The sequence below is a fragment of the Acanthopagrus latus genome, chromosome 17, assembly GCF_904848185.1.
Source record: "Acanthopagrus latus isolate v.2019 chromosome 17, fAcaLat1.1, whole genome shotgun sequence".
NCBI classification, from domain to species: Eukaryota; Metazoa; Chordata; class Actinopteri; order Spariformes; family Sparidae; genus Acanthopagrus; species Acanthopagrus latus.
This window is the reverse complement of record NC_051055.1, coordinates 3,721,048-3,745,325: the sequence shown is the minus strand read 5'-3', so window position 1 is coordinate 3,745,325 and position 24,278 is coordinate 3,721,048. Positions and strand designations below refer to the sequence as shown.

The following is a 24,278-nucleotide window of genomic DNA, read 5'->3' as shown; positions in this document are numbered from 1 at the left end:
CATATTTGAATGTATAAACTTGAATGTGATTGCTTATATTCTTTGTTTGAAATGTGTTTTCCATGTGGTGAATTCCCTTTTTCCTTTTTCTAGGGAACTGTTGGACTTTCTGCTCGCTAAATATGTGATTTGGTTGCGTGTGAAAAGCCGTGTTTAAATGTTTTATTTAAAACAGCAACAACAAGAAAAAACATGACATCTCTGCAAAATGATTTTATTTTGTCTTCTTTTAGAATTTGCTTCAGTCAAAAACACACTCAATATACAAGCAGTTAGACTGGATTTGATTGCAGCTATATTTCAAAATCATAAAGAAACATTTACTCAATAAATACAGTTTTTTTGTCCATGTGCTTAATGAGATTATCTTTTCTGAGCTTATTTACAGTACACCATAAATAACTTTTTAGGAGATGAAGCACATTTCAGGCTTTGACAAAATGAAAAAAAAAAAAAAAATCCAAACTTGTATAAATATAGGTTCATCTAAGGACTGAAGAGGACAAAAAGAAGAAAATCCAAGAGAAAACAAGAATCCTGCTGTACAAACATGCCCACATAACAATAATTAACAGTTGCTTCAGGGATCCGTCGTAATGAATGCAATTAAGCTGCCTCACCTGGCATTCTACAGGTCAAATTGCATATTATCACAAGTGTCAGTTTTCCGACAGTTACTCAAATGATTTCCACAGATATCAGGATTGAAAACATACATTTCTCCTCATATCTTCTGCTATTTCCTTCGGTGATACTGCGATGATCAGGTAATTTTATTGCCGTGCCAATCAAATATTTTCCCTCCACCGTGATTATTCAACATGTACTGAAGCAGAAGACGTTCTGTGTCAACTATTTCAACACATCCAACAATCCACGTCCAACAGTGTCCGTCTGCTCGCTGTACAGTCATGTTTATCTTGACAGTCAGCCCTGTACCTTCCTTTTCTTCCTTACTTTCCTGCAAGATACCAAAACTTTGAGAAAAGTAACATCAAGAGAATGGTTTTGCATATTAGTCTGTGAAGTTTAATTAGTATGCATCACTGCAAAGTGCACAACACCCACACCTGTCTTTCCCCCCCTAAATGCATTGAAAAACAAGGAGAGAAACTCCATCTCTTATAGTGCAAAAGGTTACACACATGGGGACGAATGTTAAAGCAGGGCCTCAATTTCACTGTGTTCGCTTCTTTTTCATCATACCGATCAATTTTGACTATGTCTAACTTACAAAAATAAAATCAATTTATATTAATTCTAAAATGAAACGTTGGCAGTAAAACATGTACCATACCAGCTAGTTGATGTTTGTCACAGCAATAATGCAGAGCTTCTGCTCAAACGTGCAGATTTCTCATTACAGATGTCTCATCATTAAGTATGTTTCCATCCACATGTTTTCATTACATTTTGGAGACTGTCTTCCCCAAAACCACAGCATCAGTTGTGTCAGCAAGAGCCTCCGAATGACATACATTTATATTCAAACAGCACAGCCCTCAACTGGAGGTAGTAGAAGCAAAGGAGGAAGTCAGGTGGTGTTATAGAGGGACAATGTCTGGGGAGCACGTCAGCGTGGATAGATGAAACAGCAAGAAATAGAGAGACTTGTCTCTTGTTTCAAACTCACAGTCAACACTGCTTTTAATTCCTAGCATGATCTTGATGGTTCCCTGATCCTAATGATGTGGTTATTATGTCCATGGAAGAGCTTGTGTTTTCACCTGCGTCGGTTTGTTTGTCGGTTGGTCAGCAGGATTACAAGGAAACTAATGAATGGATTTCCATTAAACTCTATCATCTAGAAGTGAATACAATTTGATTTGGATCCTAGATCTGGTGATCTTAAATTATAGTTAAGAAGTTATGGGGGCTTTATTCAGTGTTGAAAAAGGACTGTTGGACCTTGGCTCTTGGAGTTATGCACTCTACTGTGTGCCTAAGTTACTGTCACCATGATGACAAAGCTACCCCAACCTAAATCCAGCCACGTGATTTTTTACAACCTCACCAAACCTTAACCAGTGCACTGTCACATAAAACAGATTTTCAACAGTGATTTGATAAAGTTTTATAGGGAACAGACATAAAATATGGCTCTGCTAATAGTGGTGTCAGATCATTAACTCCAGCAAGGAGCTTCTGTTTTCACCCAAGTCTGTTTGCAGGATTACACAAGAACCACTGAGCGGATTTACATGAGTCTTGTATGGAAGATGGGTCTCAGCCCGAATGGACTGAGTTTACTTTTTTTTTTTTTTTTATAAATTGTGTTTATTTCTCAGGGAATAATGCACAAATCAGGTGTCTTTAGGTGGCTGGTATCTCTAAGGGTAAAGGGTATCCATAAGTACAAAATTGGAACGTTGGGCCTTGGAGAAGGTATGGGCACTAATGAATGCCATTGTAGGTCTACAGAGCAATTTGCTGACATTTTAAATTTGCATATTAAAATCAAGTTTACACACTTTTTCTCACATGGAGAAATTGGTGAATGAGTGAAGGGATGTTGCAGTTGATGGGAACAGATGTCTGACAATGCTGCAGGACATACTTTAATTTCCAACAGTGTACACACGTGTTTTGAATGTTGCTGCTGACCACACTGACAAGTCTCTGCTCAACCATAGAGAGCAAACCAAGAAGAAATAAAATGGCCGCAAACATAAAGGCTACATAACAAAGATCCTCACAGGCCCAACTAATTCCTAGTACCCAAGACCATCTTTCTGCTGACAGAGTCTGTGTTCTCGGTGGTGGACTACACTTTGGAATGGTCTAATTTTCCATCAGTCCTTTAGTCAGGCTCAACTGTCTCTTGGTCCCTATCGGACTGTGTCCCACTATTTGAAAATGAATCTATTTCGGATCCAGATCCTTTGGGCAAGAGGAAGCAAATAAATTCACCAAACTATTCTTTCTCTGTTGTAGAGACGAAACTCTCCAATACAAAAACATTACGGAATTACGAGCATTGCTATAATAATGTGATCTTGTTATAACCGCTTGACAATATTCACTATACACTGACATGTTCTTTTGCAGAGTGTGGAAAGTGAGTGATAATTGGAAATATAGCTATCATGTACTCTAGCTCTATGATGAAATAAAAAATGAGATTTGAATCACAATTGACCGGTATGATGGAAAAACAAGTTAACATTATCCATAATGACAATGGACTAATGTTGCAACGAAGCTAACCAGCTCCGGCTGTGTGCCCGCAGTCCCGATGTGTGTGTTAGATGAGTGTTAGCTGCCATTGGTGATAATGACAGAGGTGCCTTTGTGTCCGGGTGTCTGCTCTGCAGGTATAAGGAGGTGAGGGGTCATATCGTAGTGCGTGGGGCCTGTGCTGGCGGATGTACAGTAGCCCCGGAGGCTCTCTGGGTCATATAGGTGCTCCAGAGTGTAGCCTGTCAGAGAGAAGGCTGTATGTTTGTCCAAGTAGGGCCGTGGGTGGGCATGAGAGGGGTAGAGGGCTGGGGCCGGGGTGGGGGAAGTTGAGCACGGGCCCGGCCGACCAAATGGGTGGTGTAATGGCAAAGAAAGTGGAGAAAGATCTGTCTGGAGGTAGTCTTTGGGCTTGTGGAGGTGCTCTGACCCTGGGCTGCTGAGCCTGGATAGGGGGGCAGGACTAGGCGCAGGGCTGATCACCTGACTCAAACCTCGACACACCACAGTCTGGAGAGGCAGTGGCCCTTGAGTATATTCTGGGGTGAAGCATGGACCAGGGCCCTTTGGCAGCCCATTAGCTGGTCCCATTGGGGCATCTGGAGGGCCCTTGCGCAGCTGAAGTCGGCATTCTTCTTCCTTGATCATCTGTTGTGTGGCTCGGATCAGTGTCTCAATCTTGCTGGGTTCATGTGGGCTGCAGCGGTAGTGGTCAGCTTGATACCGATCCCCTGAGTCACTCGCCGAGCCTCCATCTGGGGAGCTGACTACGCTGTCATCATCCCAGTGGCCCCGGCCTGCAGGAGAAAACAATGAAAACAGTCAGATCTGAGGAATTACTTACAAGAATTTGTATTCTTAGCAACTATCAACACCCCCAGTCTTACAGCAAACACCCTCAATCATCTCTGGATATTGAGTAGGTGACAGGCTCAGTCTAAAAATATCAAAGCTTCATCTGCCCATATAGTTCTGTCACCACTGTGCACATGGCCGAGGTCTTGGTCCTCACCATGGTAGCTGTGGATGGCTGTGATGTGTGGCATACTGCTGTTATGTCCCTCTTGGTTCTCCAAGGAGTTCTTGCTTAATGGTAAGATGGACCGGGCAGGACCCCACCACGCATCCCTGCCGGATGGTGGTGCTCCAAGAAAATATCGTCCAGCCTCACATCGACTCCGTTCACAACTTTGACCTTGACCATGCGCATGAAGGTGTGAGTAGCCATCACTGGTGGTGTGATGCTGTTCTTCGGACAAGCTATGGCAGAGCATGCGAGGATCAGTGAATTGCCTGTAGACACAGGAGGCATCAAGGCCTTCTGTGTGCTCCAGTAGATGAGGGGACGCTGAGTCGGTGAGGGGGCTGCTACCCCACAGACTGTCCTGGTCAGATTCTGACCGCTCCGTCTGGAAGTTAGGATACTATGAGACATGTGGGGAGGAAGACAAGAAAAGACATTACAGAAAGTCTTTAAATGACTTGGCACACCCTCTGGGGGCCACAGTTGAGACCAGAGACACACACAGACACACACACACACACACACAAAAAAAAAAAAAAAAACATGTACAATATCATGTTTATATGTATATATGAGTCTATTCTATTTCTAATTGTTTTTTGTGATATTCTATCATTTGGCGGGGGCGGCTGTAGCTCAGCGACTAGTGATCATAAGGTCACTGGTTCAAATCCCAGCTCCGGGCAAGGCTGAGCTGCATGTTGAAGTGTCCTTGAGCGAGATACTGAACCCCACATTGCTCATCAGTGAGGGCCCTGCGATGAGCTGGCGACTTAAAGGGAAAGGAATAAGCGGTTACGGATAATGACATGACATGACATGACATGACATGACATGACATTCTATCATTTGGTTGCTGTGGCAAACAAATTTCCTCGTTTGTGGGACAATAAAGGAATTCTGATTCTGAAAGTTAGCTATGCTACCCAAGTCCCCAGGAACAATGCCAAGTTTATCTACAGGTGAAAACTGCAGGTCACGTGATGCGCTTAGGCCTAGAAATGAGGGCATTTTCCCAAGCATAACTGTTAGAACAAAGAAAATTGTGCCACGGACACAAGAATCTGAAGTCACAAAGAGACCCAAAAGTTTGACATTGCGAGAGTCAAACACCTTGGCCTGTAAAGCATTCTAATCAGCATGTGCTGTGCTTCAAAAACGCAAAATCCTCAAGAAATGTTTCTTCACAATTGCCCAGCGAGCAACTTTAGTTGGAATTCATGGATTACTATAATGGAAAGTATCTAGTTCCTTGAAAGGATAATACTGGTTTATTCACCTTAAGAATTGACTGGTATGATGGGAAAAACAAGCTAACATGATCCAGAATGACAACGGCTTAACACGGACTGTGTGTGATGCATGTTAGCTGCCATTAGCATCACAATCTTTATATTTTGAATACTCTGTGCACACATCCTGCTGGACAGGACCCACCCAGAATATCGTTGTACACATCTACCATCAGTGATATTCTGGATGGGTCCTGTTCAGAAGCGTGTCAGAATTGTGAGCGTTTCCGAGGATGCAGTTCTCCCAGTGTCTGAGATTGCGCTCTGAACATGATTCTTCACATATCTGATGTTGTTATTGACAGTGTCCAGTCCTTGGGAGGCTGAGTGAACTCCTTGTTGAATGAATAAAAACAACTATAACATTTGTTTTGCTCATCTGGCAACATGGCCTCATGCATAATTGGGGCACACTTGCTTTAGTTGGGTTCGTGACTCAAAAAAGTTGAGAGCCACTGACCTAAAGAATCAGTGCATGCTCATTTAAAAACCAGTCAAAATAACAGGAAGTAAGTACCACAATGTGTGGTACAGTGTACATCGTAGCAGCTAAATATGGAACTTTCCAAAGTTTATTCACATCAGCATTATGTAGTCCAGTGATTTCAATACATTAAATCCTTACCTGTGTGTATGGTGAGAGTCTAGCTTTGGTCTTGGGTCGGGATACTCTGCTCTTGGGAGTTCTGCAGTTCTCCACGAGGCTGCTGGTGGTGCTGCTGCTGTATGGGAAAGAGGCCTTGGATGTGGCCTGGTCCAGAGAGAGCTGGAGGCCTTTATACTCTGTCTCCCTAAAGACACAAACATACATTTAATGTAATGCATTCACTGTACTTTTGTTGATATTTTGAATTTACATGTCATAGATTTATGGTTCATAATTACACAAGGAGTGATCCCAGTCCCCTGTAAAGGCTGTTTATTAAAGAACACAAACATCCCATGTGTACCTGCGTGCTTGGCTTTTCTCTTGGTGCAAAAATCCATTAACATCTGATTAGCAATTAGAGCCTCATCATGGTGCTGAGAGGGCCAGCATGCAGGGAGATGTGTGTTTGTGTTTCTGTATGTGTGAGTGCATCTGCTGGGAGATGTGGGGGTGTGCTAAGAGGGCTGGAATGGCTGTTGGGATGCTTGTTTTACCAGAAGGATTGCAGCAAGGCCTTCAACAAACACTCTACAGAGGAAAGCTGTCCAATCAAATACACTGGGAGATTAAAGGCTATGTCTGGCTAAATCAGGCCCATAGGAGAAGCCTGACTGTCTCACTACAGGGAAAAGGGAATTGATTTCTCACTAAAGTGTTCTACAGATCGCATCGTGGATGATGAATCAAGTTTGAGACAACAGAAAACCTGGACAGGGTTTGCTTGAGACAAATAGTGATCCATCATCCAAACAACTTACAAAGATTTAATGTTGAATTTCAGCAATCTATTATTGACCTTGTACAAGGGTGCAACCTCAGATTATTCTGATTTCCGATTAAACTGCAGGTTACTCTCTCGGTTCATCAGTGAATTGTTTGGTGCATTAAACCATAGGGAATAATGGAAAACACAATTTCCCTGAGCCCAAGGTCACTTCTTTAAGTTCTTGTTTCACCAAACTGACCAGTCCATTACCCTAATGTATTACTACCATATACTATAATGTAAGCATCCTTTACCTTGCAGGAACTGGAGTCAGAAAATGTTTGGCATGGCTGTATATTGATAAATTATTGTGAATATTTGCTCATGAATTTATGATCAAGGAGTCATCTGTTCCAGCTCCAGCCTACTATACATATGCTGATCACTTCTGCAACATAGAATATAAATACACTAGGGTTAATACAGTCATTGAGTTCAAATACCTGGGGAACACTTGAAATAAAGAAGACAGAGCCCAGAACATCTGTGTGCAAGTGGATTGTTATTGATTTAATAACAAAAAAAACTCTATATCAGTGGATATCATAACCAGTGGTCATCACACCCCTTAAAAAGAGGCAGTACCTATTTTCATGTCCTCTTCACAAGTTACACGTTCTTTTGTTGAAAGCAATTCAGATTTTACATATAAACACTTTTAGGAGACACAAGTAGGGGAAATGATCTGATTCTGTGACCACTTGAAGCGTCTCAACACCCAGGTTGTGAAGCAGTTCTCTAAAAGTGAGAAGCTGAGCTGTACTTTCTTTGTTTTACACATGTGAACTTAGATTGTTAAACTCGCTAACTGTTACAAAATGCAGACATATCAATAAAAGTTTTTGTATTGGGCACTGACGTTGTGTTCTCTTAAACAGAGCAGGTTTGAGTGACTGCATTATGAACTATTGTGGGTGAAACATGTGGCTTTGTGCTTGGGCTGCTTACATGCCTTTATTCAAAGGATTGCTAAATCACTGTTAGTTTGTGGTAGCAGAGGCAGGTGCAGAGGTTATCAGAGCTGAACACACAGTGGGAGTTCACATGCAGGTGAAGTGGCCTTATCAGAGGTGATATCCAGGCTGTATACACTAAAGCTACCGGGCAAACTAACTTTGCTCTGATAACAACACACAAAAGAAGCGTGCGGCCTCATTTTTATCATCACTGAGAGGCTCAATCCATACAGCATCTCAACAAGATTTACAAAAGGCAGAACAAGGAGGAAAGCAAGGCTGCGCTCCCCTCACACTAAGCTGGAGCCCATAAACACTCATCAAGTTTACAGCCTATCAATTAAAAGGCCATAAACACAAAGCTGTTATGGATTTGATGTAGGAGGTAGGGGAAATATGTGTCAAGCTGTTCTGTGCCTCTGAATGCAGCCAGCCGCGATACTTAATGGAGGGTTTTATAGGCCTCGTTCATTCACATGCTCACTTGAACATCTGTGAAATATGCACATCAGGAGCCATAAAATAATAAGATAATAGGCAAGTTAATTGTATCCCTCACTTAATAAGAGGGCAGCTCATGCAGGTAGAGTCCGCGCCATGATTACAGATTGATTTTATTGGATTGTTGTGAAGTAGCAGCATGTAATGCGGATTTTCATGGGGCTGGTGGACTGTTTGTGCAGGATAAAGGCCTAGCAAATGCTATCCCAGTCCAGTCAGATATGCTTCAGCACCTGCCTCTGTTTATATACTCTGAAGGCAGAGCTGCCAGTCTTAGATAAACTATACCAGGTGACTGACGCCACCACAGAGAGGCTGCCACAGGTAACAGCCACCACAAGAGCACACTTAACAAACTCAGTAACAAAGGGCTCGGACATTCTGACATAACTGGCAATCAGGAGAGCAGGTACAGTGATAGAACAGGAATGTCTACCATGACAAACAGCAGGAAAGTTCTGGTCTTGCAAAAATAAACCATAATAACATTTCCTTTGTTTCTAACTGATCACACAACAATAAAGACAGAATATGACTTGACAAACTTCCTTCATTCCAAGATTCAGCAAATCAGGCTTCAACAAACAAATATCATATTTCCAATTAACCTTCAGTTAATTGCTTCACAGCAACCGTTTGGGTAAATCTCTAGTACCAACATTCTTTATCTTATCAAAGCAGGAAATGACAGCACAACAGCATTCTGAGCCACCCCTCTCTGCCCTGAAGCTGCCAGACCTGTCTGTCATTTCATACCAAGCCCATCGAACTGACAGCTGTCAGCTAACGTGTACCACAACAAATCTACAAAGCAGTACTCCACAATCTTTTCATGCCAATAAATGCTGTTTCCCTATTCCCTATCAACAGCAATATAAGTATGCCAGAGGGTAAAAGAACAATTAGCAAAATAATAATATGCAATCGTGATTCACCCAATGTGATTAGATTGTGTTCAGGGTTTTGGATTGGAAATAATCGACAAGTTGTTGGTTAGAATAGTTGGATGATCAATTGGGGGTGTCTTCCATCCATCCATCCATCCATCTTTTCTCTGAACCATTTGGTCTTTTTCAGTCATTTCTAATTTACTTGGAATTATGAGGTCACACCCTGTCTACTCTGGATGTGTGTCAGAAATGTTTGTTTATCTGTTGGAACAGTTATTCATGTTATCTGCTGCCGTGCTCCATTCACTGTAAGCCAATAAAGACATTAAAGTCAAAGTGATGTGACTGTATGAATGGCTATGTTTTCTGTTTCGTTTCTTCTTTATCTGATCTTGTCCCACTCAGCTATCCACCTATAGTTTTTACCAGATGATTCAACCAATTAAGGGACAGACAGAGATAGAGTTAGAGCAGAAAAGTCTGCACAGCACTTCATTTCCTCCTGTTTGTGTTCCTTGAAAAGGATTTAGCCTGGTAACTGCAGACAGCTGCTTACTAGTGTTAAACACCCAGCAATTTTGGACAGACTGTTGGCTCCTCTTGTAACGAGACACAACAGTTTGTTTATTGATTGTCTCAAATCAGTGTGCAGAGCCTGTTTCAATCTTCCCCTCATCACCAGTCACCTGGAGCTGGGCGGGGACATGTTGAGTCATTACTGTTGAGACTCAAGATGGCTGATTGCCATTTATCATTTATGTTATCTTCTGATTGGAAATAAACTTATTGTGCATGTTCAAAAAAGCTAGATTTGAACAGTAAAGGCACTAGTACCATGGTTGACAGATGAAACAACTGAGTCATTGAAAGGAAGAACATGTTGCAGTACTGGCCACAGCTTGATCAGAGGACTGTGCATTAACATCATAGCAGTGATCATTTAGCATCAAGACATAAACACAACAGCATTGATTATCTCATGTAAGAACCTTTTGGCTTTCTGTGTGGCTGCCAGATTTATCAGCATATTGATAGCTTACTACTGATAACTAAATCTAGCAGCATTTAGAAATACTCACGTGAGAACATAGTTGACACTGACAATGCAGTGAGGTCGGGATGATCGGCTGTTGTGTACAATGGTTGCATAACTCTGGACCCAGACCCAGCCGCCATGCTTGGCCAAGAAACGGTAGTACTTAGTTGTGACCTGACCTTTCACCAGCACTAAAGACCACAAGGTGGGAAAGACATAACAGCAAACCATTACTATGGGGGGCAAAAAACTAACAGTGCAAACAAGTACAGCATATAATAAATTACATGAGCAAATAGATAGTACAGCAAAAGGTGATGAATTACTAAAATCTCTCAAATAATACAGAGGAGAACTGCACCTAATGTACATTATTTCATCTTAGGCCATGTTCACAAAGCAGGCCAATCGGATTTGTCTTTGTAATTGGATCTGAAAGATGGAGACTTAACACTATTATTTGCAAGAGATTAAATCAGATTAGGTTGCTATGGCATATATGCTATAACTCTGCATGCTAGCTCTCCAACATGGAGGCATGACCAATCATCACACTCCTGAAACAATTACACTGTTACATTGCGGAGACAGCCTGACTCCACAGTTGTTGTCAGTTGTTCTCTGTGTTGTCTTGCCTACTGCTCTGCTAGCAGTGGCATGGATTCGGATTCTGATTGAACTCTGCAAGTGACACAAAAGACACTTGGAAATCCAATATGAGCGGTCCGGACAGAGACACATCTGCAGAAGTCTGATATGAATCACATTTCAAACCCCCTCTAAAGTGGTATGGATCCAATTTGCAAAAATCCCATTTCATGTTTTTTTTCTGCTATCCAGACTTTCTCAAATCAATCTGGTATAATCTGGATATGCCAAAAATTGGATTTGGTCTTGTAGTCTAAACATAGCCTTGTACTCTTGTTAAGTGGAGAAGTAAGCTGTTTATTACATATTATGGTATTAAAGATTAAGTTTACCCAAAATAAAAATGTTTGTTATATCCTCCCTAATGCTGATGGAAAGTCAGCTGAAGTTTCACAGTCCACAAAACATTTCAAGAGCTTCACAGCAAAACAGGGTTGCAGCATTCTCTTAAACAAGTGAGGTAGCTGCGGACCAACCAAAAGAAAAAAAAAACATGGAATGGCTCCATACAACTCATCCGGCATAATCCAAGACAACAGCAGCCCAGGGATCCCAAACAGATTTGACAGGATGTTATTTACACCCTTAAAATAATAAAATAAAAGCCAAAATCTTCTCTTCTGTAGCTGTTATGAGAAACGTGCTAGCACGCAGCCCATAAGCTTGTGCATAAGCTTGACTGTGAGTTGATGGGGTTAAATGGTGTGGAAAGGAATTTTTTTATTGAAAACAAGTCTCCTCAGTTGTTTAGGTGAATGCTGTCACACCTTTTGACTGTGAAGCTCCAAAAATGTTTTGTGGACTATAAAAAGCTCCTGCGATTTTCCGTTTTCATGAGGGTAGAAGATAATGTGTGAAATTTTATTTTTGGTTGAAATTACCCTTCATAAATATTAAAAAAAAATAACAACAAATGAATGGAATTGCATTGCTTTTTTCTTAAAAAATGACCTCAGCTAATGTAACATAACAACATAACATGATCTGACCTGATTTAACACTGCATAGCAGCACAACACATAACACAACTTAAGGCCTTTGCACACCAAGTCCAAATTGGTATGAAACTGCTGCACATTTAAAAATTAATATGACCTCATGTTGTGTCAATTATGTGGGCAAGGTTTCTCTGTGTAAAGGTTTTATAATGGATGATAGATTAATGAAATAATGTCATCTATTAAAGCAGTATGGCATTAGAAAACATAATATAAAAGTGCATAGATTTTAGTGTGTCTGTCCTTGAACAATGTGCGTGTTTATGTAAGTGTGTGTGTGTATTTGTGTGTGTGTGTGTGTGTGTGTGTGTGGGTGTGTGAGAGAATTTGTAGAATGGTAAAACAAACCTAACTCACACAAGTGATGAGCACAGCGCAGGTGGAAAGAGTCACAGCTGTGGACATGATGGTAGAGTGTCTTCTCTATCAGATCCTGAGGCTCGTAGCCTGTCAGCTCTGCAACCCTGACACACACACAGCACACACACACACATACACACACAGAGGGTACATTAAAGCCTTCCCACATATAAACATACTCACAGTTTCATAGACAAAAGGGGTATGAAGTTTACATACAACTGTAAAGAGCATGTACTATGTATCATGGCAGTCTTAATTATCAATGATTTCCACATCTCTCATGTTGCTGTGATGAATGAGTGGAACACATACTACTTTGTCACAAAAACAATGATGAAGTTTGGTTCAATAATGAATTTATTATAGACGTTCTTAAGATGTGACTAAATCTGTTGGGTCAAAAATATACAGTAACTTGAACAATAAATTCCAGTGATTATAGAAACTTGTGTTAGTAACATTTTCTTTGTAGCATGGCCTTTTCACCTCTTCTGAATGATTCTGATTGGTAACACCTGATGACTTTTCTGGGCTCATTTTACCACCTGCCGCTAAGAGAAAACTGGTCAGCATGGTCAAGAGTCAACTAAAACCACGAAAAGCAAGTCCGCAATGAATTATAAGCTAGTGGACAGATGTGAGTGTCCACAGTCAAGTATGTTTTCCATTAACATGATATGAGAGGCCAGAGGCTGGCATTGAAGAAACCCACTGTTGTTTGCTGCTGATCACACTGACAAACAAAAAACCTTCTAGAGAAAAACTCTGTGGTTACTTGAAACAAAAAGTGAGTTGATTGGCCACAGTGAGCAACAATTATGTCTGTTTAGCTGAACTTCACTGATTCTGTCAAGAGGAGTGGTTAAAAACCCAGCCAGAGGACCACCACAAGCTTGTGGATGGCAAAAGCAGCTAATTGAAAATGCCCAAGCGTCATTTAACCAATAATAAGAATTACTGTATGTATATTTATGAGCCAGCACATTTGGTCACATTTTCAGAAGACCTATAATAATCTCATTATTGAACCAAACTTCATCACTGTTGTTTATGACAAAGTAGCTTGTGTTCCACTCATTGAATCACAGAAAAATGAGAGAAATCATTGGAACTCAAGTCTGTCATGATCAAAACACTGCATTATACAAAATGTACCGTGAGTCGAGGAAGATGAGCTTCATGTCCAGGCTGGCTCTGAACATGAACATGTTGCTGTGCAGTTTGATCTCAGTAACAGCGCTGGGTGGCAATGAATGGCCGACAGCCACCAGTCCCACGTTCTGATAGCAGCCGTCAAACGGAGACATGTCCAGGCTGTACTGACGGATCTTCAGGTAGCCACTGCAGTGGATCACCTGGGCCAAGAGTTTGTAGACGAATGGAGTGAGTAAGGATAAAAAAATCAATCCATACATGTTCCAGTAGTCCTGTTTAGTCAGGCTCAAGAAGAGTGCAGCAAACACATCCGGAGATGTCTGTCTTTTTATAACAGCTTGATATTTATCAACACTTGCTGAGCATGTCACTCAGGCCAACATATTCTAATTGCAAGCTTTAGACTGTGTGGTGGGCCCTTCACTCATCACTCTGGATGAGCATTTGTCTGGTTTCAAACTTTTGTTGAGTTTTGTCAGATTCTATTTGATTGATTGATTTTACTTCACAGATAACATTGTTGTCAGAGTAATAATTTTATTACGCACTTACAAAGCACTACCAATATGAAGACAACTGCAATTTAGCAGCACAGCACTGTTACCTTGTAGCCACCACAGGTAAGACCAGCGTTTCTTTTAGCGAGGACGCATTTCATTCTCAGAAAGAAAGAGCGTTCCATCTCATATTCTGCAGAGAATAAGAAAACATGCAAAAACACCAAGTTATTTATGCTGTGTGATGAATTCAAGTCCTACACAATACAGCATGCCTGGGTTGTTGATTACCGTGGACAAAGTGTGAATGGTAAGGCTGGTGTGCTGTGAGGACGGCTGTCATTTCATCGTGGTCTGCTGGGTGGATGTATTCATAAATGCTGTTTCCCGTCAATTCTACCTGTTGAAAAGAACACTCATCTCAGAGCTGTGACAACTTGGGGCCAAAGTTTTAAAAGAGGTCACATTCAGCTTGTAAAACCAACCTGCGACAGGCCCAAGTGGACAGATGCTGTTTCTGATATATACATTATTTTCCCGTCTGGAGCCACCACAAAAATGAAGCCATCTAATGTCTGAAAGAAACAACAATTAGAGTGTTATTTTATAGGTTACTAACAAGGCCAAAGTGAATTAGCTTTTTAATAAAACCTATGCTGTTGCCTTGAGACCATTCCCACAGCCAAGGCATAGACACCATATGGTCTTATCATTATGATTAGTGATTAACATCTGTTGAAATAACATCATGAAAAAAATAATAAATAAAATAAATAAAAATAATTAAAACAACAAAAAATAATAAGAATGACATGCAATGTGTGCTTAAACAGGAATATCTGACCTAACCACGCAGTTCATAACAAACATCAGAAGCCATGGTGTGTGCTGCTGTTCACAACCCAACTGCAAGTTTAAATGTTGGCATTTTATGTACCTTCAAACCACACATATGTTGAAACTTTACATTTCTTTATGTTGCAACTTGTTTGTTGAGGCTCTGTATTTAATACACTGATGTGACAACACTGGCCTTATGGTCTGGTTAGGTTTAGGTTTTAGGTTTATGTTTATTAGGTGGGGAAAAAAAATAGTTTTCACAGACACAGCTGGAAGTTGTTCCTCTGGCTCATTAAAAATATTTAGTGGTTTGAAAATTGAAACACATTCTCAAACACTGAGTTATAACTTCACTAACATCCCCTCCTCCTACTGACATGAAAGTCAGCTCATATAGGCATATTTCTAATATGAATGTGTTATTCCAGATAAAGTACGTCGATTGTCGATATAATACCATGAAACGTACAAATTTAAACACAACTGTGGTTAGAAGACATGAAGACTGTCAACATGTTATGCTGAGCTGGTGTTTCACTCAACGGAGAAATGTTTCTCGTGTTTGTCAACACATTTTGAACAATATAAAACTGAACAATATGACCTTCATGAAGCTAGGATTTATTACAGTCTGTTGTACTACACTGCATTCACTTAGCTGGGTGTAGCTTACTTAATAAACTCACATGAAGTGGAAAAATATAATGTAGTTCATCATTAATTTATGTCATATTAAGCAATAAGAAATAGTATATAATAATGTAAATGTAAAACTGCAGATCATAATAATCTGAACTGGGGATGTTAATGATTATCGTTAATCGATTCATTGCTGTTAAGATTTTAACCAACGTCAGTGATGGCACAAATATATCAAAAAGTATCTTGGGACAGATTACAAATATTTGCTTATCAAATATATTAAAATGAAACATAAAATACTGTTATGTGATAATGTATGTAATAAAAATACAAGTCATTTGTAATTACAAACTATAAAATGACGACATTTTTTCCCATTCAGTAGCCTCAGTTTGGATTTTGATGGGTCACTTGTTGAATAGCAACAGACATGGAGAGTTACAATTAAAATGAAGACATTATTTTGTGTCATTTAGTCCATTATTGGTATTACTGTTTTTTTAACTCCCAGTGTAGCCCATTCTAATAACATATCCAACATAGATCATGTCAGCAGTTAAAACTGTTTTCTAATGGAAAAATCCCTACAATATTCATATTATTGGTTAAGCATTCTTAAGGACACTAACTATTAATCAAAGTAATGTATTAAAGTTTGTCTAATCTCCATCTCTACAAATCAAGCTCTTATTTTACAAGCACTTTATTTCCATTGCTGATAGCTTGTGGCTAAATTCTTTAGTGGTTTGTCTTCACTCTGTGGTCCTTGGCCAGCACTGACCAGCATAGCCTTATTCGTCAAACCAGTCAACCTACATTGTCATTATGAAACCTCATTTTAGGCCAGCCTGTTGCCCGATTTGACTATTCTGTGGACCTGTTTGATAAGCTTGTAAACCTCTGGTCCTCTCCACTCGGTAACTGACAGTCCTGTTACCGTGATCGCCCGACATGGAGCTCTGCTCAGCACTCGTCTGTGTCTGTCTGACCAAGACTGGCCAACCTGTGGTTCTCTCTGCTCCATTGTGTTGCTGCTGATGTGAGAGGGGCTGCAGGACACACTGAGGCTCTGTGCGTGACCAGGAATGTGTTCAGCTCATTTCACTCTTAAAGCACATGAATGAAAGCAGCAGGAGGCAGATGGCAGCAGCCATTAACCTCTACACACACGCACACACACACACACACACACACACACACACACACACACACACACACACACACACGCACACACACACACATAGAGACTATCCAGGTCTGAATAATAATAATGATGATATTAATAAATATAACAATGATTGTATTATTATTGTATAATAATAATAATAATAATAATAATAATAATAATAATAAGTATAATAAGTATGATAATTGTATTAGCTATTACTGTCATTATTATTATTATTATTATTATTGTTGTTGTTGTTGTTGTTATTATTACTATCATTATTATTATCGTTATTGCATCTATTTTGGGTGAATTTTTGATTCAGTTAATTCTGTTTTCATTTAAATGAGTGATTAGAAGGCCTTTTAAATGACCTTAAAGCCCACAATGTGTTTCAGCTGCTTGTAAACGGTGAAAACTGTCCACCACAGTATCAAGTACCTGTAAGAGATGGGAGCCTAGTTCCTGACTGACTCCATCCAGAGAAGTGCTGCGGCTCACATGACCCCAGGACTCCCCAAGGCCTGGTAAACAAATCACACACACACACACACACACACACACACACACACACACACACACACGCGCACACACACACACATAAAAAAAAAAAAAAAATAGTTACAAGAAATATACTTTCATAATGTACAAATTTGTGTAAGATCTTGTCTGTAGTTTATACACTCTATCATGCTGCTATGACCAATGGAAAATTCATAAACTTATATACAGACATCATTTCACTGACGACACATTATCGCATTAAAAACTTGTAGAGGCTTTAAAGGAGCACTCTGTAGTTTAGGTGAATAAATGTTAATGAGAATGTTTTTTTTTTCTGCTTAAACAAACTAAACAATCAAACTCTCTTTGTTTTAATGAACTGAAATAAACAAACTTAAAGGACAACACAATTTATGCTGTTTTACTTTGTATGTGGCGGACCCTGCCAATTTTCTAGTTTCAAACAGAGTTCTGGGACCTTATTTTCCCCTGAATACAGCTTGTTTGTTCACTTTCTGAGTTTCTATTATTACCTCATTAATATTGTAAATATTACAATTCTGAGTTTGAATTTCTTCTCCAAAATGACACAGTGCCCCTTTAATTACAGCAATGCAGGAACAGATAATGCTGACAATAATGTGCATTATGCTTCATTAGCTGCTTTGAATAGACACCATTATTTCTTATTATTTAATCCTTCAGTACACAATTTATGAATATGATTTTAATTTTAAGATCGTTCAGACATTTCACTGCATTATATGATCACAAACAAAAGAGACGGATGAGAATGGGAAGATAAATGAATAAAGTTCGGGTGGTACAACAGTGCCTGCAGGGAGACATGTGGGTACATTGAACGCTGCACTGCACAGGCTCGTTTAACTGCAGCATGGACCATCACAGATCCCAAATCAAGCCAGTACGAACTCGTACACTGCGTGAAGCTTTGGGTCCGCAGCCTGCGGCTGTAAAACATCGCGAATGTTGCAGAGTGAAAATCTAAAGCGCAGACCGTCCTCAGCAGTGGTGAAAGCGCCGTGAGAGCCGGTGTGATGCAGCAACGCTCCGCATTGAAATGCAAATCCCGCTCTGCAGAGCAAATAGGCGGCATGCAGGGAGCACAGAGCCCCGCAGCCTCCGGACCCACGTGGAGCCAATATGGACCTCACGTTTGCATTAAAAGACACGATCAGATTAATCGACAAGTACTGACTAGTGAGAAGAAAAAAGTGGCTGACTTGCAGTTCACTTTAAGGACAAATAAATATAAAGACAGAGCCTCTAAAGAGCCTCGTCGGACAGGAACCAGCGCCGGGAGCGAACACGCTGAGCCGCAGAACACCGCCGACAGTCCGCTGTCCTCGGATCCACCGCGTCCACTCGTGATCAGCTAACACAGCGTGAGGCCGCACAGGACGTACACCTCCTCATCAGCCTGCGTGTCCTCTGAGGCCACTCTGCTGCTGCTCTCACACATGTTTAATCAGAACAGTTCCTGGTCTCCACAGTAATAATAATAATAATAATAATAATAATAATAATAATAATAATAATAATAATAATAATAATAACATAGACGTAATCATAAAAATATTAATAATGATAAAATAGTAATACAGAAGTAATAATAATAATAATAATAATAATAATAATAATAATAATAATAATAATAATAATACAATTGTAAAATATAAATAATAATAATCGTGTTGGCAGGTCAAAGAAAGAAAGAAAAGAAAAGAAAAGAAAAGAAAAGAAAAGAAAAGAAAGGAAAGGAAAGGAAAAGTTAAAGTGGAGCTTCCTGGTAGATGTGTTAATAACCCTCACAGAGGAGCCGGGCTCCGGGCTGAGCTGCAGGTGGACCATCAGAGGAGCTGGGTGAGAGTCCGAGCTGCTGCACGGAGCAGCGCCCCGCTTCTCAGCGGATTTCTGCACATCGTATTTATCATTAAAACACATGCTGTTATTCGCTTGTTCTTCTCATCGCCTATACACGTCAGACAATTACGGTAGTCTTATTTGATACAATATGTTTTGTTGTTGCAGTTTTACATTAGCAAAGCATTCGTGAGTGACGCCGCGCAGTGCTGCCACAAACCAGAGGTGTTTGCGGCATGCCCGGTAAACACTGCGCAAGATGAAAAAATCACCAAATCCATGAGAGGAAGAAAGAAGCGCATCTGCTTCATCTGCTGACGCCTCAGAGGTACCGACACTCAGAGCGGATGTTTGTACTGCAAAGAAATTAATTAAAATAATAATAATAATATAAGATGCCAATCACACAGGCTAATTAAACAACACCACCAAAATAGCAAGGCATTCATTTGGGAGAAACACGTTTGAATAAAATGTAAATGAACTTAATCAATAATTAGTAACGCCGTTACACCATAAATCAATTGGTTCAGTTCAACAGTTTATAGCACTGAAGCGAATGTGCTGAGGTGCGGCAGCCCGTCAGCGCGATATTCTAATCCCGTGTTCCCTGAACGCGTCATCACATATATTCACACAACAGCAGCATCAGTGATAATAATGAACTCAATGGGGAGTGTTGGGATGTGTGACTGAGGAAACCCGACACCTCTCAACAGACACAGACGGTACTGTAGAGGCCTTTACAGTGTGAGAGCTGGGCAACATCACATGTGGAGGAAACAAGAGTCAGCTAGCTTTCCTATAGGTGCATTAACAGTTATAGTACATGTATAGAACATGTTGCTTATTTAAAGTCACAGACAATGTTTTAATTTCAAATCAAGACAAGAAGTGCATGTGCTGAGGAACCCCATGAGGTGCAGGTGACAGCTGAGGAGGTGGCCCTTGAGTTGGCCTCATTATCTTGATCTGTACTTTGTAATAACTTTGTGATTTGAATCTACCTTGACCCTATAAATGATCTAAGATTTAGTCTTTATCAGACACTTTAAACAAGACCTAAACAGATAGCACATTTATCGTACAGTAAATATGAGAAGTGATTTTAGTGCTTGGGTGGAGAGAATTCAGCCAGATATTTGTGGCGTGGAGTGTCGTGTAATTTAAGCCAGTGTGGACACCATCGCTGAGGTCGAAGGTCATACTACCGACTGACCACTCTGAGTGCCATAAATAAAAGTGACCCCCCCCCCCCAATCAAGTCACAGAAAAACTAGACAGAAATCCTTCAGTACATCCCCTTAAAATCAAGAACAATTTCATCTTTTCTTCCCCCCACTTATGCAAACCACTCAAGCACTCACAGATGGGCTTCACAACTGAGTCGACATGCGTGCCCTGTGGTTTAGAGCATGTGGGGGTCCTTGGACTAAAAAGGCGTGAGGAGTCTGAGTGAAGAGGTTCGGCCCTTTTAAAACAGCAGAGGTGATTTAATGGGGGAAAACACAACACGGCCTGTAAAAGACAGAGGAGTAGAACCCTGCAGCCTGAAAGATTGTCCCTTGAATTATTCAGAGCTCCAGCTTATGTTGCCACACATGTGAAACAGCACAGTTTAGCAGCCAGACAAGATCCAGTCATGCAAGAAATACAGAATGTAGGCGGCTGGCAGAGAGACTTCGAGGGCAAACTGAAAAACACAGCCAAGTGCTGTGTGTACAGTGACGACTAGACTAAGTACTGATAATTGCAACCTGGTGGATTTTGGAGGGAGGACTCTTCACATCAAATGCACCTTCATCAAGGAAAACTGAGCTGTCTGACTTTCCCTTAATCCAGTTCTTCCTGATTCACACTAAACATTCCAACATCCAGTCCCAATTCTTTGGAATCCTGTGGTTCAATAATAAGGGGTTTCTCACAAACACCCTGCACTTTGCTTTATGCAACATTTATTATAAGACTCGCTTGGAATGTAATGTACTGCCGCACTGTTTCGTATGACTATTTGCTTTTGTTTATGTGTACATTTGGCTCCTTATTTGATTTTTAAAATCAAAATTAAAATTTACCAAAATGTAAATATATGTCTATATGTGTATATATATCCCTCTATGGTACACATTATAATGACATTTGGGGAAAAAAAAAAGATGTTTGGAGTGTTTTTTTGTCTTAATAATAAACCAAGAGAACATAATCTAAAGACATTATCAAAGTATGCATTTAAAAAGTGCTCTGATAAAATCAGGTGTTGGAACACGTCCCCTGCTCGTGCTGTGTTTATGACACATATGATAATGCACACTATGATGAATGGAATACATTCAGGTGATCCAGCGTGCTTCAGTCTCCTGGTCTGCTCATTTGATTTCGACACTGATTGTGTGGCGTTTGAATGCAAGGTCCAGAAAATGTAGCCGACCATTTAGTTTGACTTAGTTGTGTGTGAACATGTTCTGTGTCGTGTCAGGCTTGATTCCTCTGGTTATGAACACTTGCACATTTGAAATAAGCAGCATCCACAAATGCTGTGATGCACAGAGCTGGATAATGGACGTAACATCCTGTCAATATAATATATCTGCTGCTATCAAACAAACCTGTATTTTTATTTATTGTCTATTCACTGAAATGAAGTAGGCTAAATAATCAATAGGATGCAGTTCCTCCTGGTGGTCTGAGAGTGGGTTTTATCACTTGTTCAAAGCACACTATCACATGCATAATTAGATTAATCCTGTGATTGTGATGCTGCACTGTGACAGAGCTCAGGTCTGCAGTATGTGAGTCCAGTGAGCTAAATGATGATTAAAACACAGAGAGAGAGAGAGTGGAAGCACACAGAGGGTCCATGTCTCCTTTGTGTTTCCCTCCAGGTTCTTTGTCACTCCACCACCGCCTGCTTTACTGTAACAAGGAGCTCCATATGTTGAGGGATCAGACGTGCACATCATACTAATATCCGCGGCTCTGCACCAGTCACGCAGGACGGAGCCTCAGCACAGCTAATCTGCTGGCAGGGGCCGCCAGGGGCCCCGAGGAGACGCCACATCGCTGCAGGCTGGGGACACGGACAGACGGACCGAGGGACACGGAGACTGCTGCTGATTCTGACTACTGTCGTTTCTCTGATCACATCACAATAAGCTGCTTGATTTGATGTCCCCGCGATAATACACATTTTTTCTGACAGATGTTTTTAATAATAATAATAATAATAATAATAATAATAATAATAATAATAATAATAATAATAATAATAATAACAGCCCATTAGGACATATGTATTTTACATTTAGCAGTAAAGCGCTGACGCAATAGGCTAAAAAAAAAATAATAGATACATTAGGCCGATTTAAAATGTGCGCTCGATCACTTCCCACCATTTTAGAGTACACTAATGTTCTGCACAATTCTAAAATACATTAATTAACATTTTTTAAAAGCAAGCTTACCGACGTCACATATTTTATCTGTGCATGTATATATTCTTTTTATGTTTGATAAAGCTGTGAGATATTCGCAACGCGGAGTCACCGATTTTTCGATCTTTTGAAATTCAGAAAGAAAAAAAAAATCGACATTTGCTGGCGACAACTGTTCGTCAAAAAGTACACTTCATTATTAACAATGTAGCCTATTATTTTATATTAATAAATTATTTAAAAAAAAACTAAACAAAAAAAAAAACAAAAACAAAAAAAGGCTATAGGCCTAAAAAAAAAAAAAAAAAAAAGCACTCGCCACGGCTGAACATACCGACAGAATCTTAATTGTTCATGTCAATTTAATTCATAATCAGCCTTTATATAAACAGCATAATAGCGTGACAGTTTAAACTGTTTAGTTGATTTCAGCCTATTGCTACACATGCTGACTGATGAGCCTGTGTGATTATTAGGCGACAGCAAATGGTTGAAGTCATTGTGTTTCAGTGTGGCTGTTAACGTCTGTTCCTCCTTCAGGTGAGCAGCTCTCTTACCTTCGGGAAACACTATTCTCATCTTCAGGTAGCTGGTGGTCAGTCGGATGATGGACGCTTTGTCCAGCTGGGAGGTGATGGCGGAGGGCAGCGGCAACAGTTTGGCCAGTTCGTAAAATTCACTGTTTTCCTTCTCCCGTCGGGTCCGGGCGGCATTCTTGGACTTCTCCTTCATGTCGCAGTTCTCTCTGTCACACACGCTGTTCCACTGTCACTCACTCACTCACTCACTGTCCGGGTGGCTCATAGCATTGTAACGTCTCCGAACGTGAAGTAGACGCGTCCCTCTGCTCGGCCTACAATCCACAGCTGCTGGCGCGTGGGCACGTTCCCATAGCTCCAGGTGTTGGCGGCGAGCGGGGCATGGCTAATTCCTGGATTTCGGGAGTCTTATAGAGGTTTAGGGGCGTTGTGGTCAGCCCGTCAGAGGGCTCGCCGCACACTTGGAGCCATCATGCCTGGCGTCAACGGGAAACAGTGGAGCTGCTGGAGACATCGGGCCCTACAGGATGACACGGTCATCAGCAGAGCTTCATCAGCGCCCTCATCACTGCCTGTCAGACTGAACGCTGCAGACACAGCTAGCGTCAAACTTACGAGGACACTTGTTTGAATCTTCCTACAGAAAGTGGCTGTATTTTTTTATTATTATTATTTTTTAAATTGAGCTATATTTAACAGAGCAATATAAGCTTGTCCTCTTACCTCAGCGCACTTATACAACCGACAGTTCGCTAAAGTGGCGGCTGTTGGGCTTCAGAGTGTCCGGGCTGGATCTCCAGCACACCTCAGCGGTGGCATATCTTCGATCCTGTGTGATTTTATGGAAAGCAGCGCGCGCTCAGCCTCCTGCTGCTGCAGGCTCGGGGACCCGCCCACTGCAGCGAACTCCGCTCCTATTGGACAATGGGTACCCTGTTCACGTAGTCATTGGCTATTCCTCAGAGTGACGCGCTCCGTGAGGACCGGGCTGAAAACGTTCACCTCTTGGCCCGTTCACTGACTCCATACTGGGATCAAACGGTATGTGTATCCTTAAAAAAACACGTCACTTTAAAATATGAATTGTCTGTAAACAAAAACACATATTTTGTCGAGATTTCCTTAAAGTGTTTTTTAATGTATGGGAGCTTCTCTTCCATTCGGCACAGACTGACTATAACTTCACACTTTAAGTTGCAGAATTGTTTTTGCAGCTCAAATGCGACAAAGCATGAGCTTGAACTTGGGTGTGTTGTAATGTTTGGTACAGATATGTTCATTTTACATGCAATTTCTAACAATTTCCTTTACGAAAGAT

The 24,278-nt window shown here is 40.7% G+C and overlaps 1 protein-coding gene across 4 annotated transcripts; it reads right to left on the bottom strand.

The window, feature by feature from the left end:
- Window positions 1-209: 209 nt before the first annotated feature.
- On the bottom strand, window positions 210-23,963 carry sim1a (SIM bHLH transcription factor 1a). Of its 4 annotated transcripts, none has more exons than XM_037072896.1 (13): window positions 23,684-23,963; window positions 22,979-23,547; window positions 17,044-17,126; window positions 16,312-16,503; window positions 14,438-14,527; window positions 14,244-14,352; window positions 14,060-14,145; window positions 13,456-13,655; window positions 12,295-12,401; window positions 10,335-10,482; window positions 6,119-6,284; window positions 4,190-4,601; window positions 210-3,974 (listed from the first exon to the last, which is right to left on the bottom strand). In XM_037072896.1, the coding sequence occupies exons 2-13, from the start codon at window positions 23,151-23,153 to the stop codon at window positions 3,256-3,258; spliced, it is 2,487 nt and encodes an 828-aa protein (XP_036928791.1). In that variant the 5' UTR covers window positions 23,154-23,547; window positions 23,684-23,963; the 3' UTR covers window positions 210-3,255. The 4 variants fall into 4 exon arrangements, with proteins under 4 accessions (XP_036928791.1, XP_036928790.1, XP_036928792.1 ...); XM_037072895.1 differs by having other exon boundaries at window positions 22,979-23,480; XM_037072897.1 differs by having other exon boundaries at window positions 16,372-16,503; window positions 22,979-23,480.
- Window positions 23,964-24,278: the final 315 nt, after the last annotated feature.

What these genes read in the sequence shown, in the direction of transcription:
- sim1a (XM_037072896.1), bottom strand. Translation starts at nt 23,153, where the DNA reads ATGAAGGAGAAGTCCAAGAATGCCGCCCGGACCCGACGGGAGAAGGAA. An exon ending in TAGGCTCCCATCTCTTACAG is followed by an intron (nt 16,504 to 17,043) that starts GTACTTGATACT and finishes GGTCACGCACAG; the next exon opens with AGCCTCAGTGTGTCCTGCAG. An exon ending in TTTACAAGCTTATCAAACAG is followed by an intron (nt 14,528 to 16,311) that starts GTCCACAGAATA and finishes TGTTTCTTTCAG; the next exon opens with ACATTAGATGGCTTCATTTT.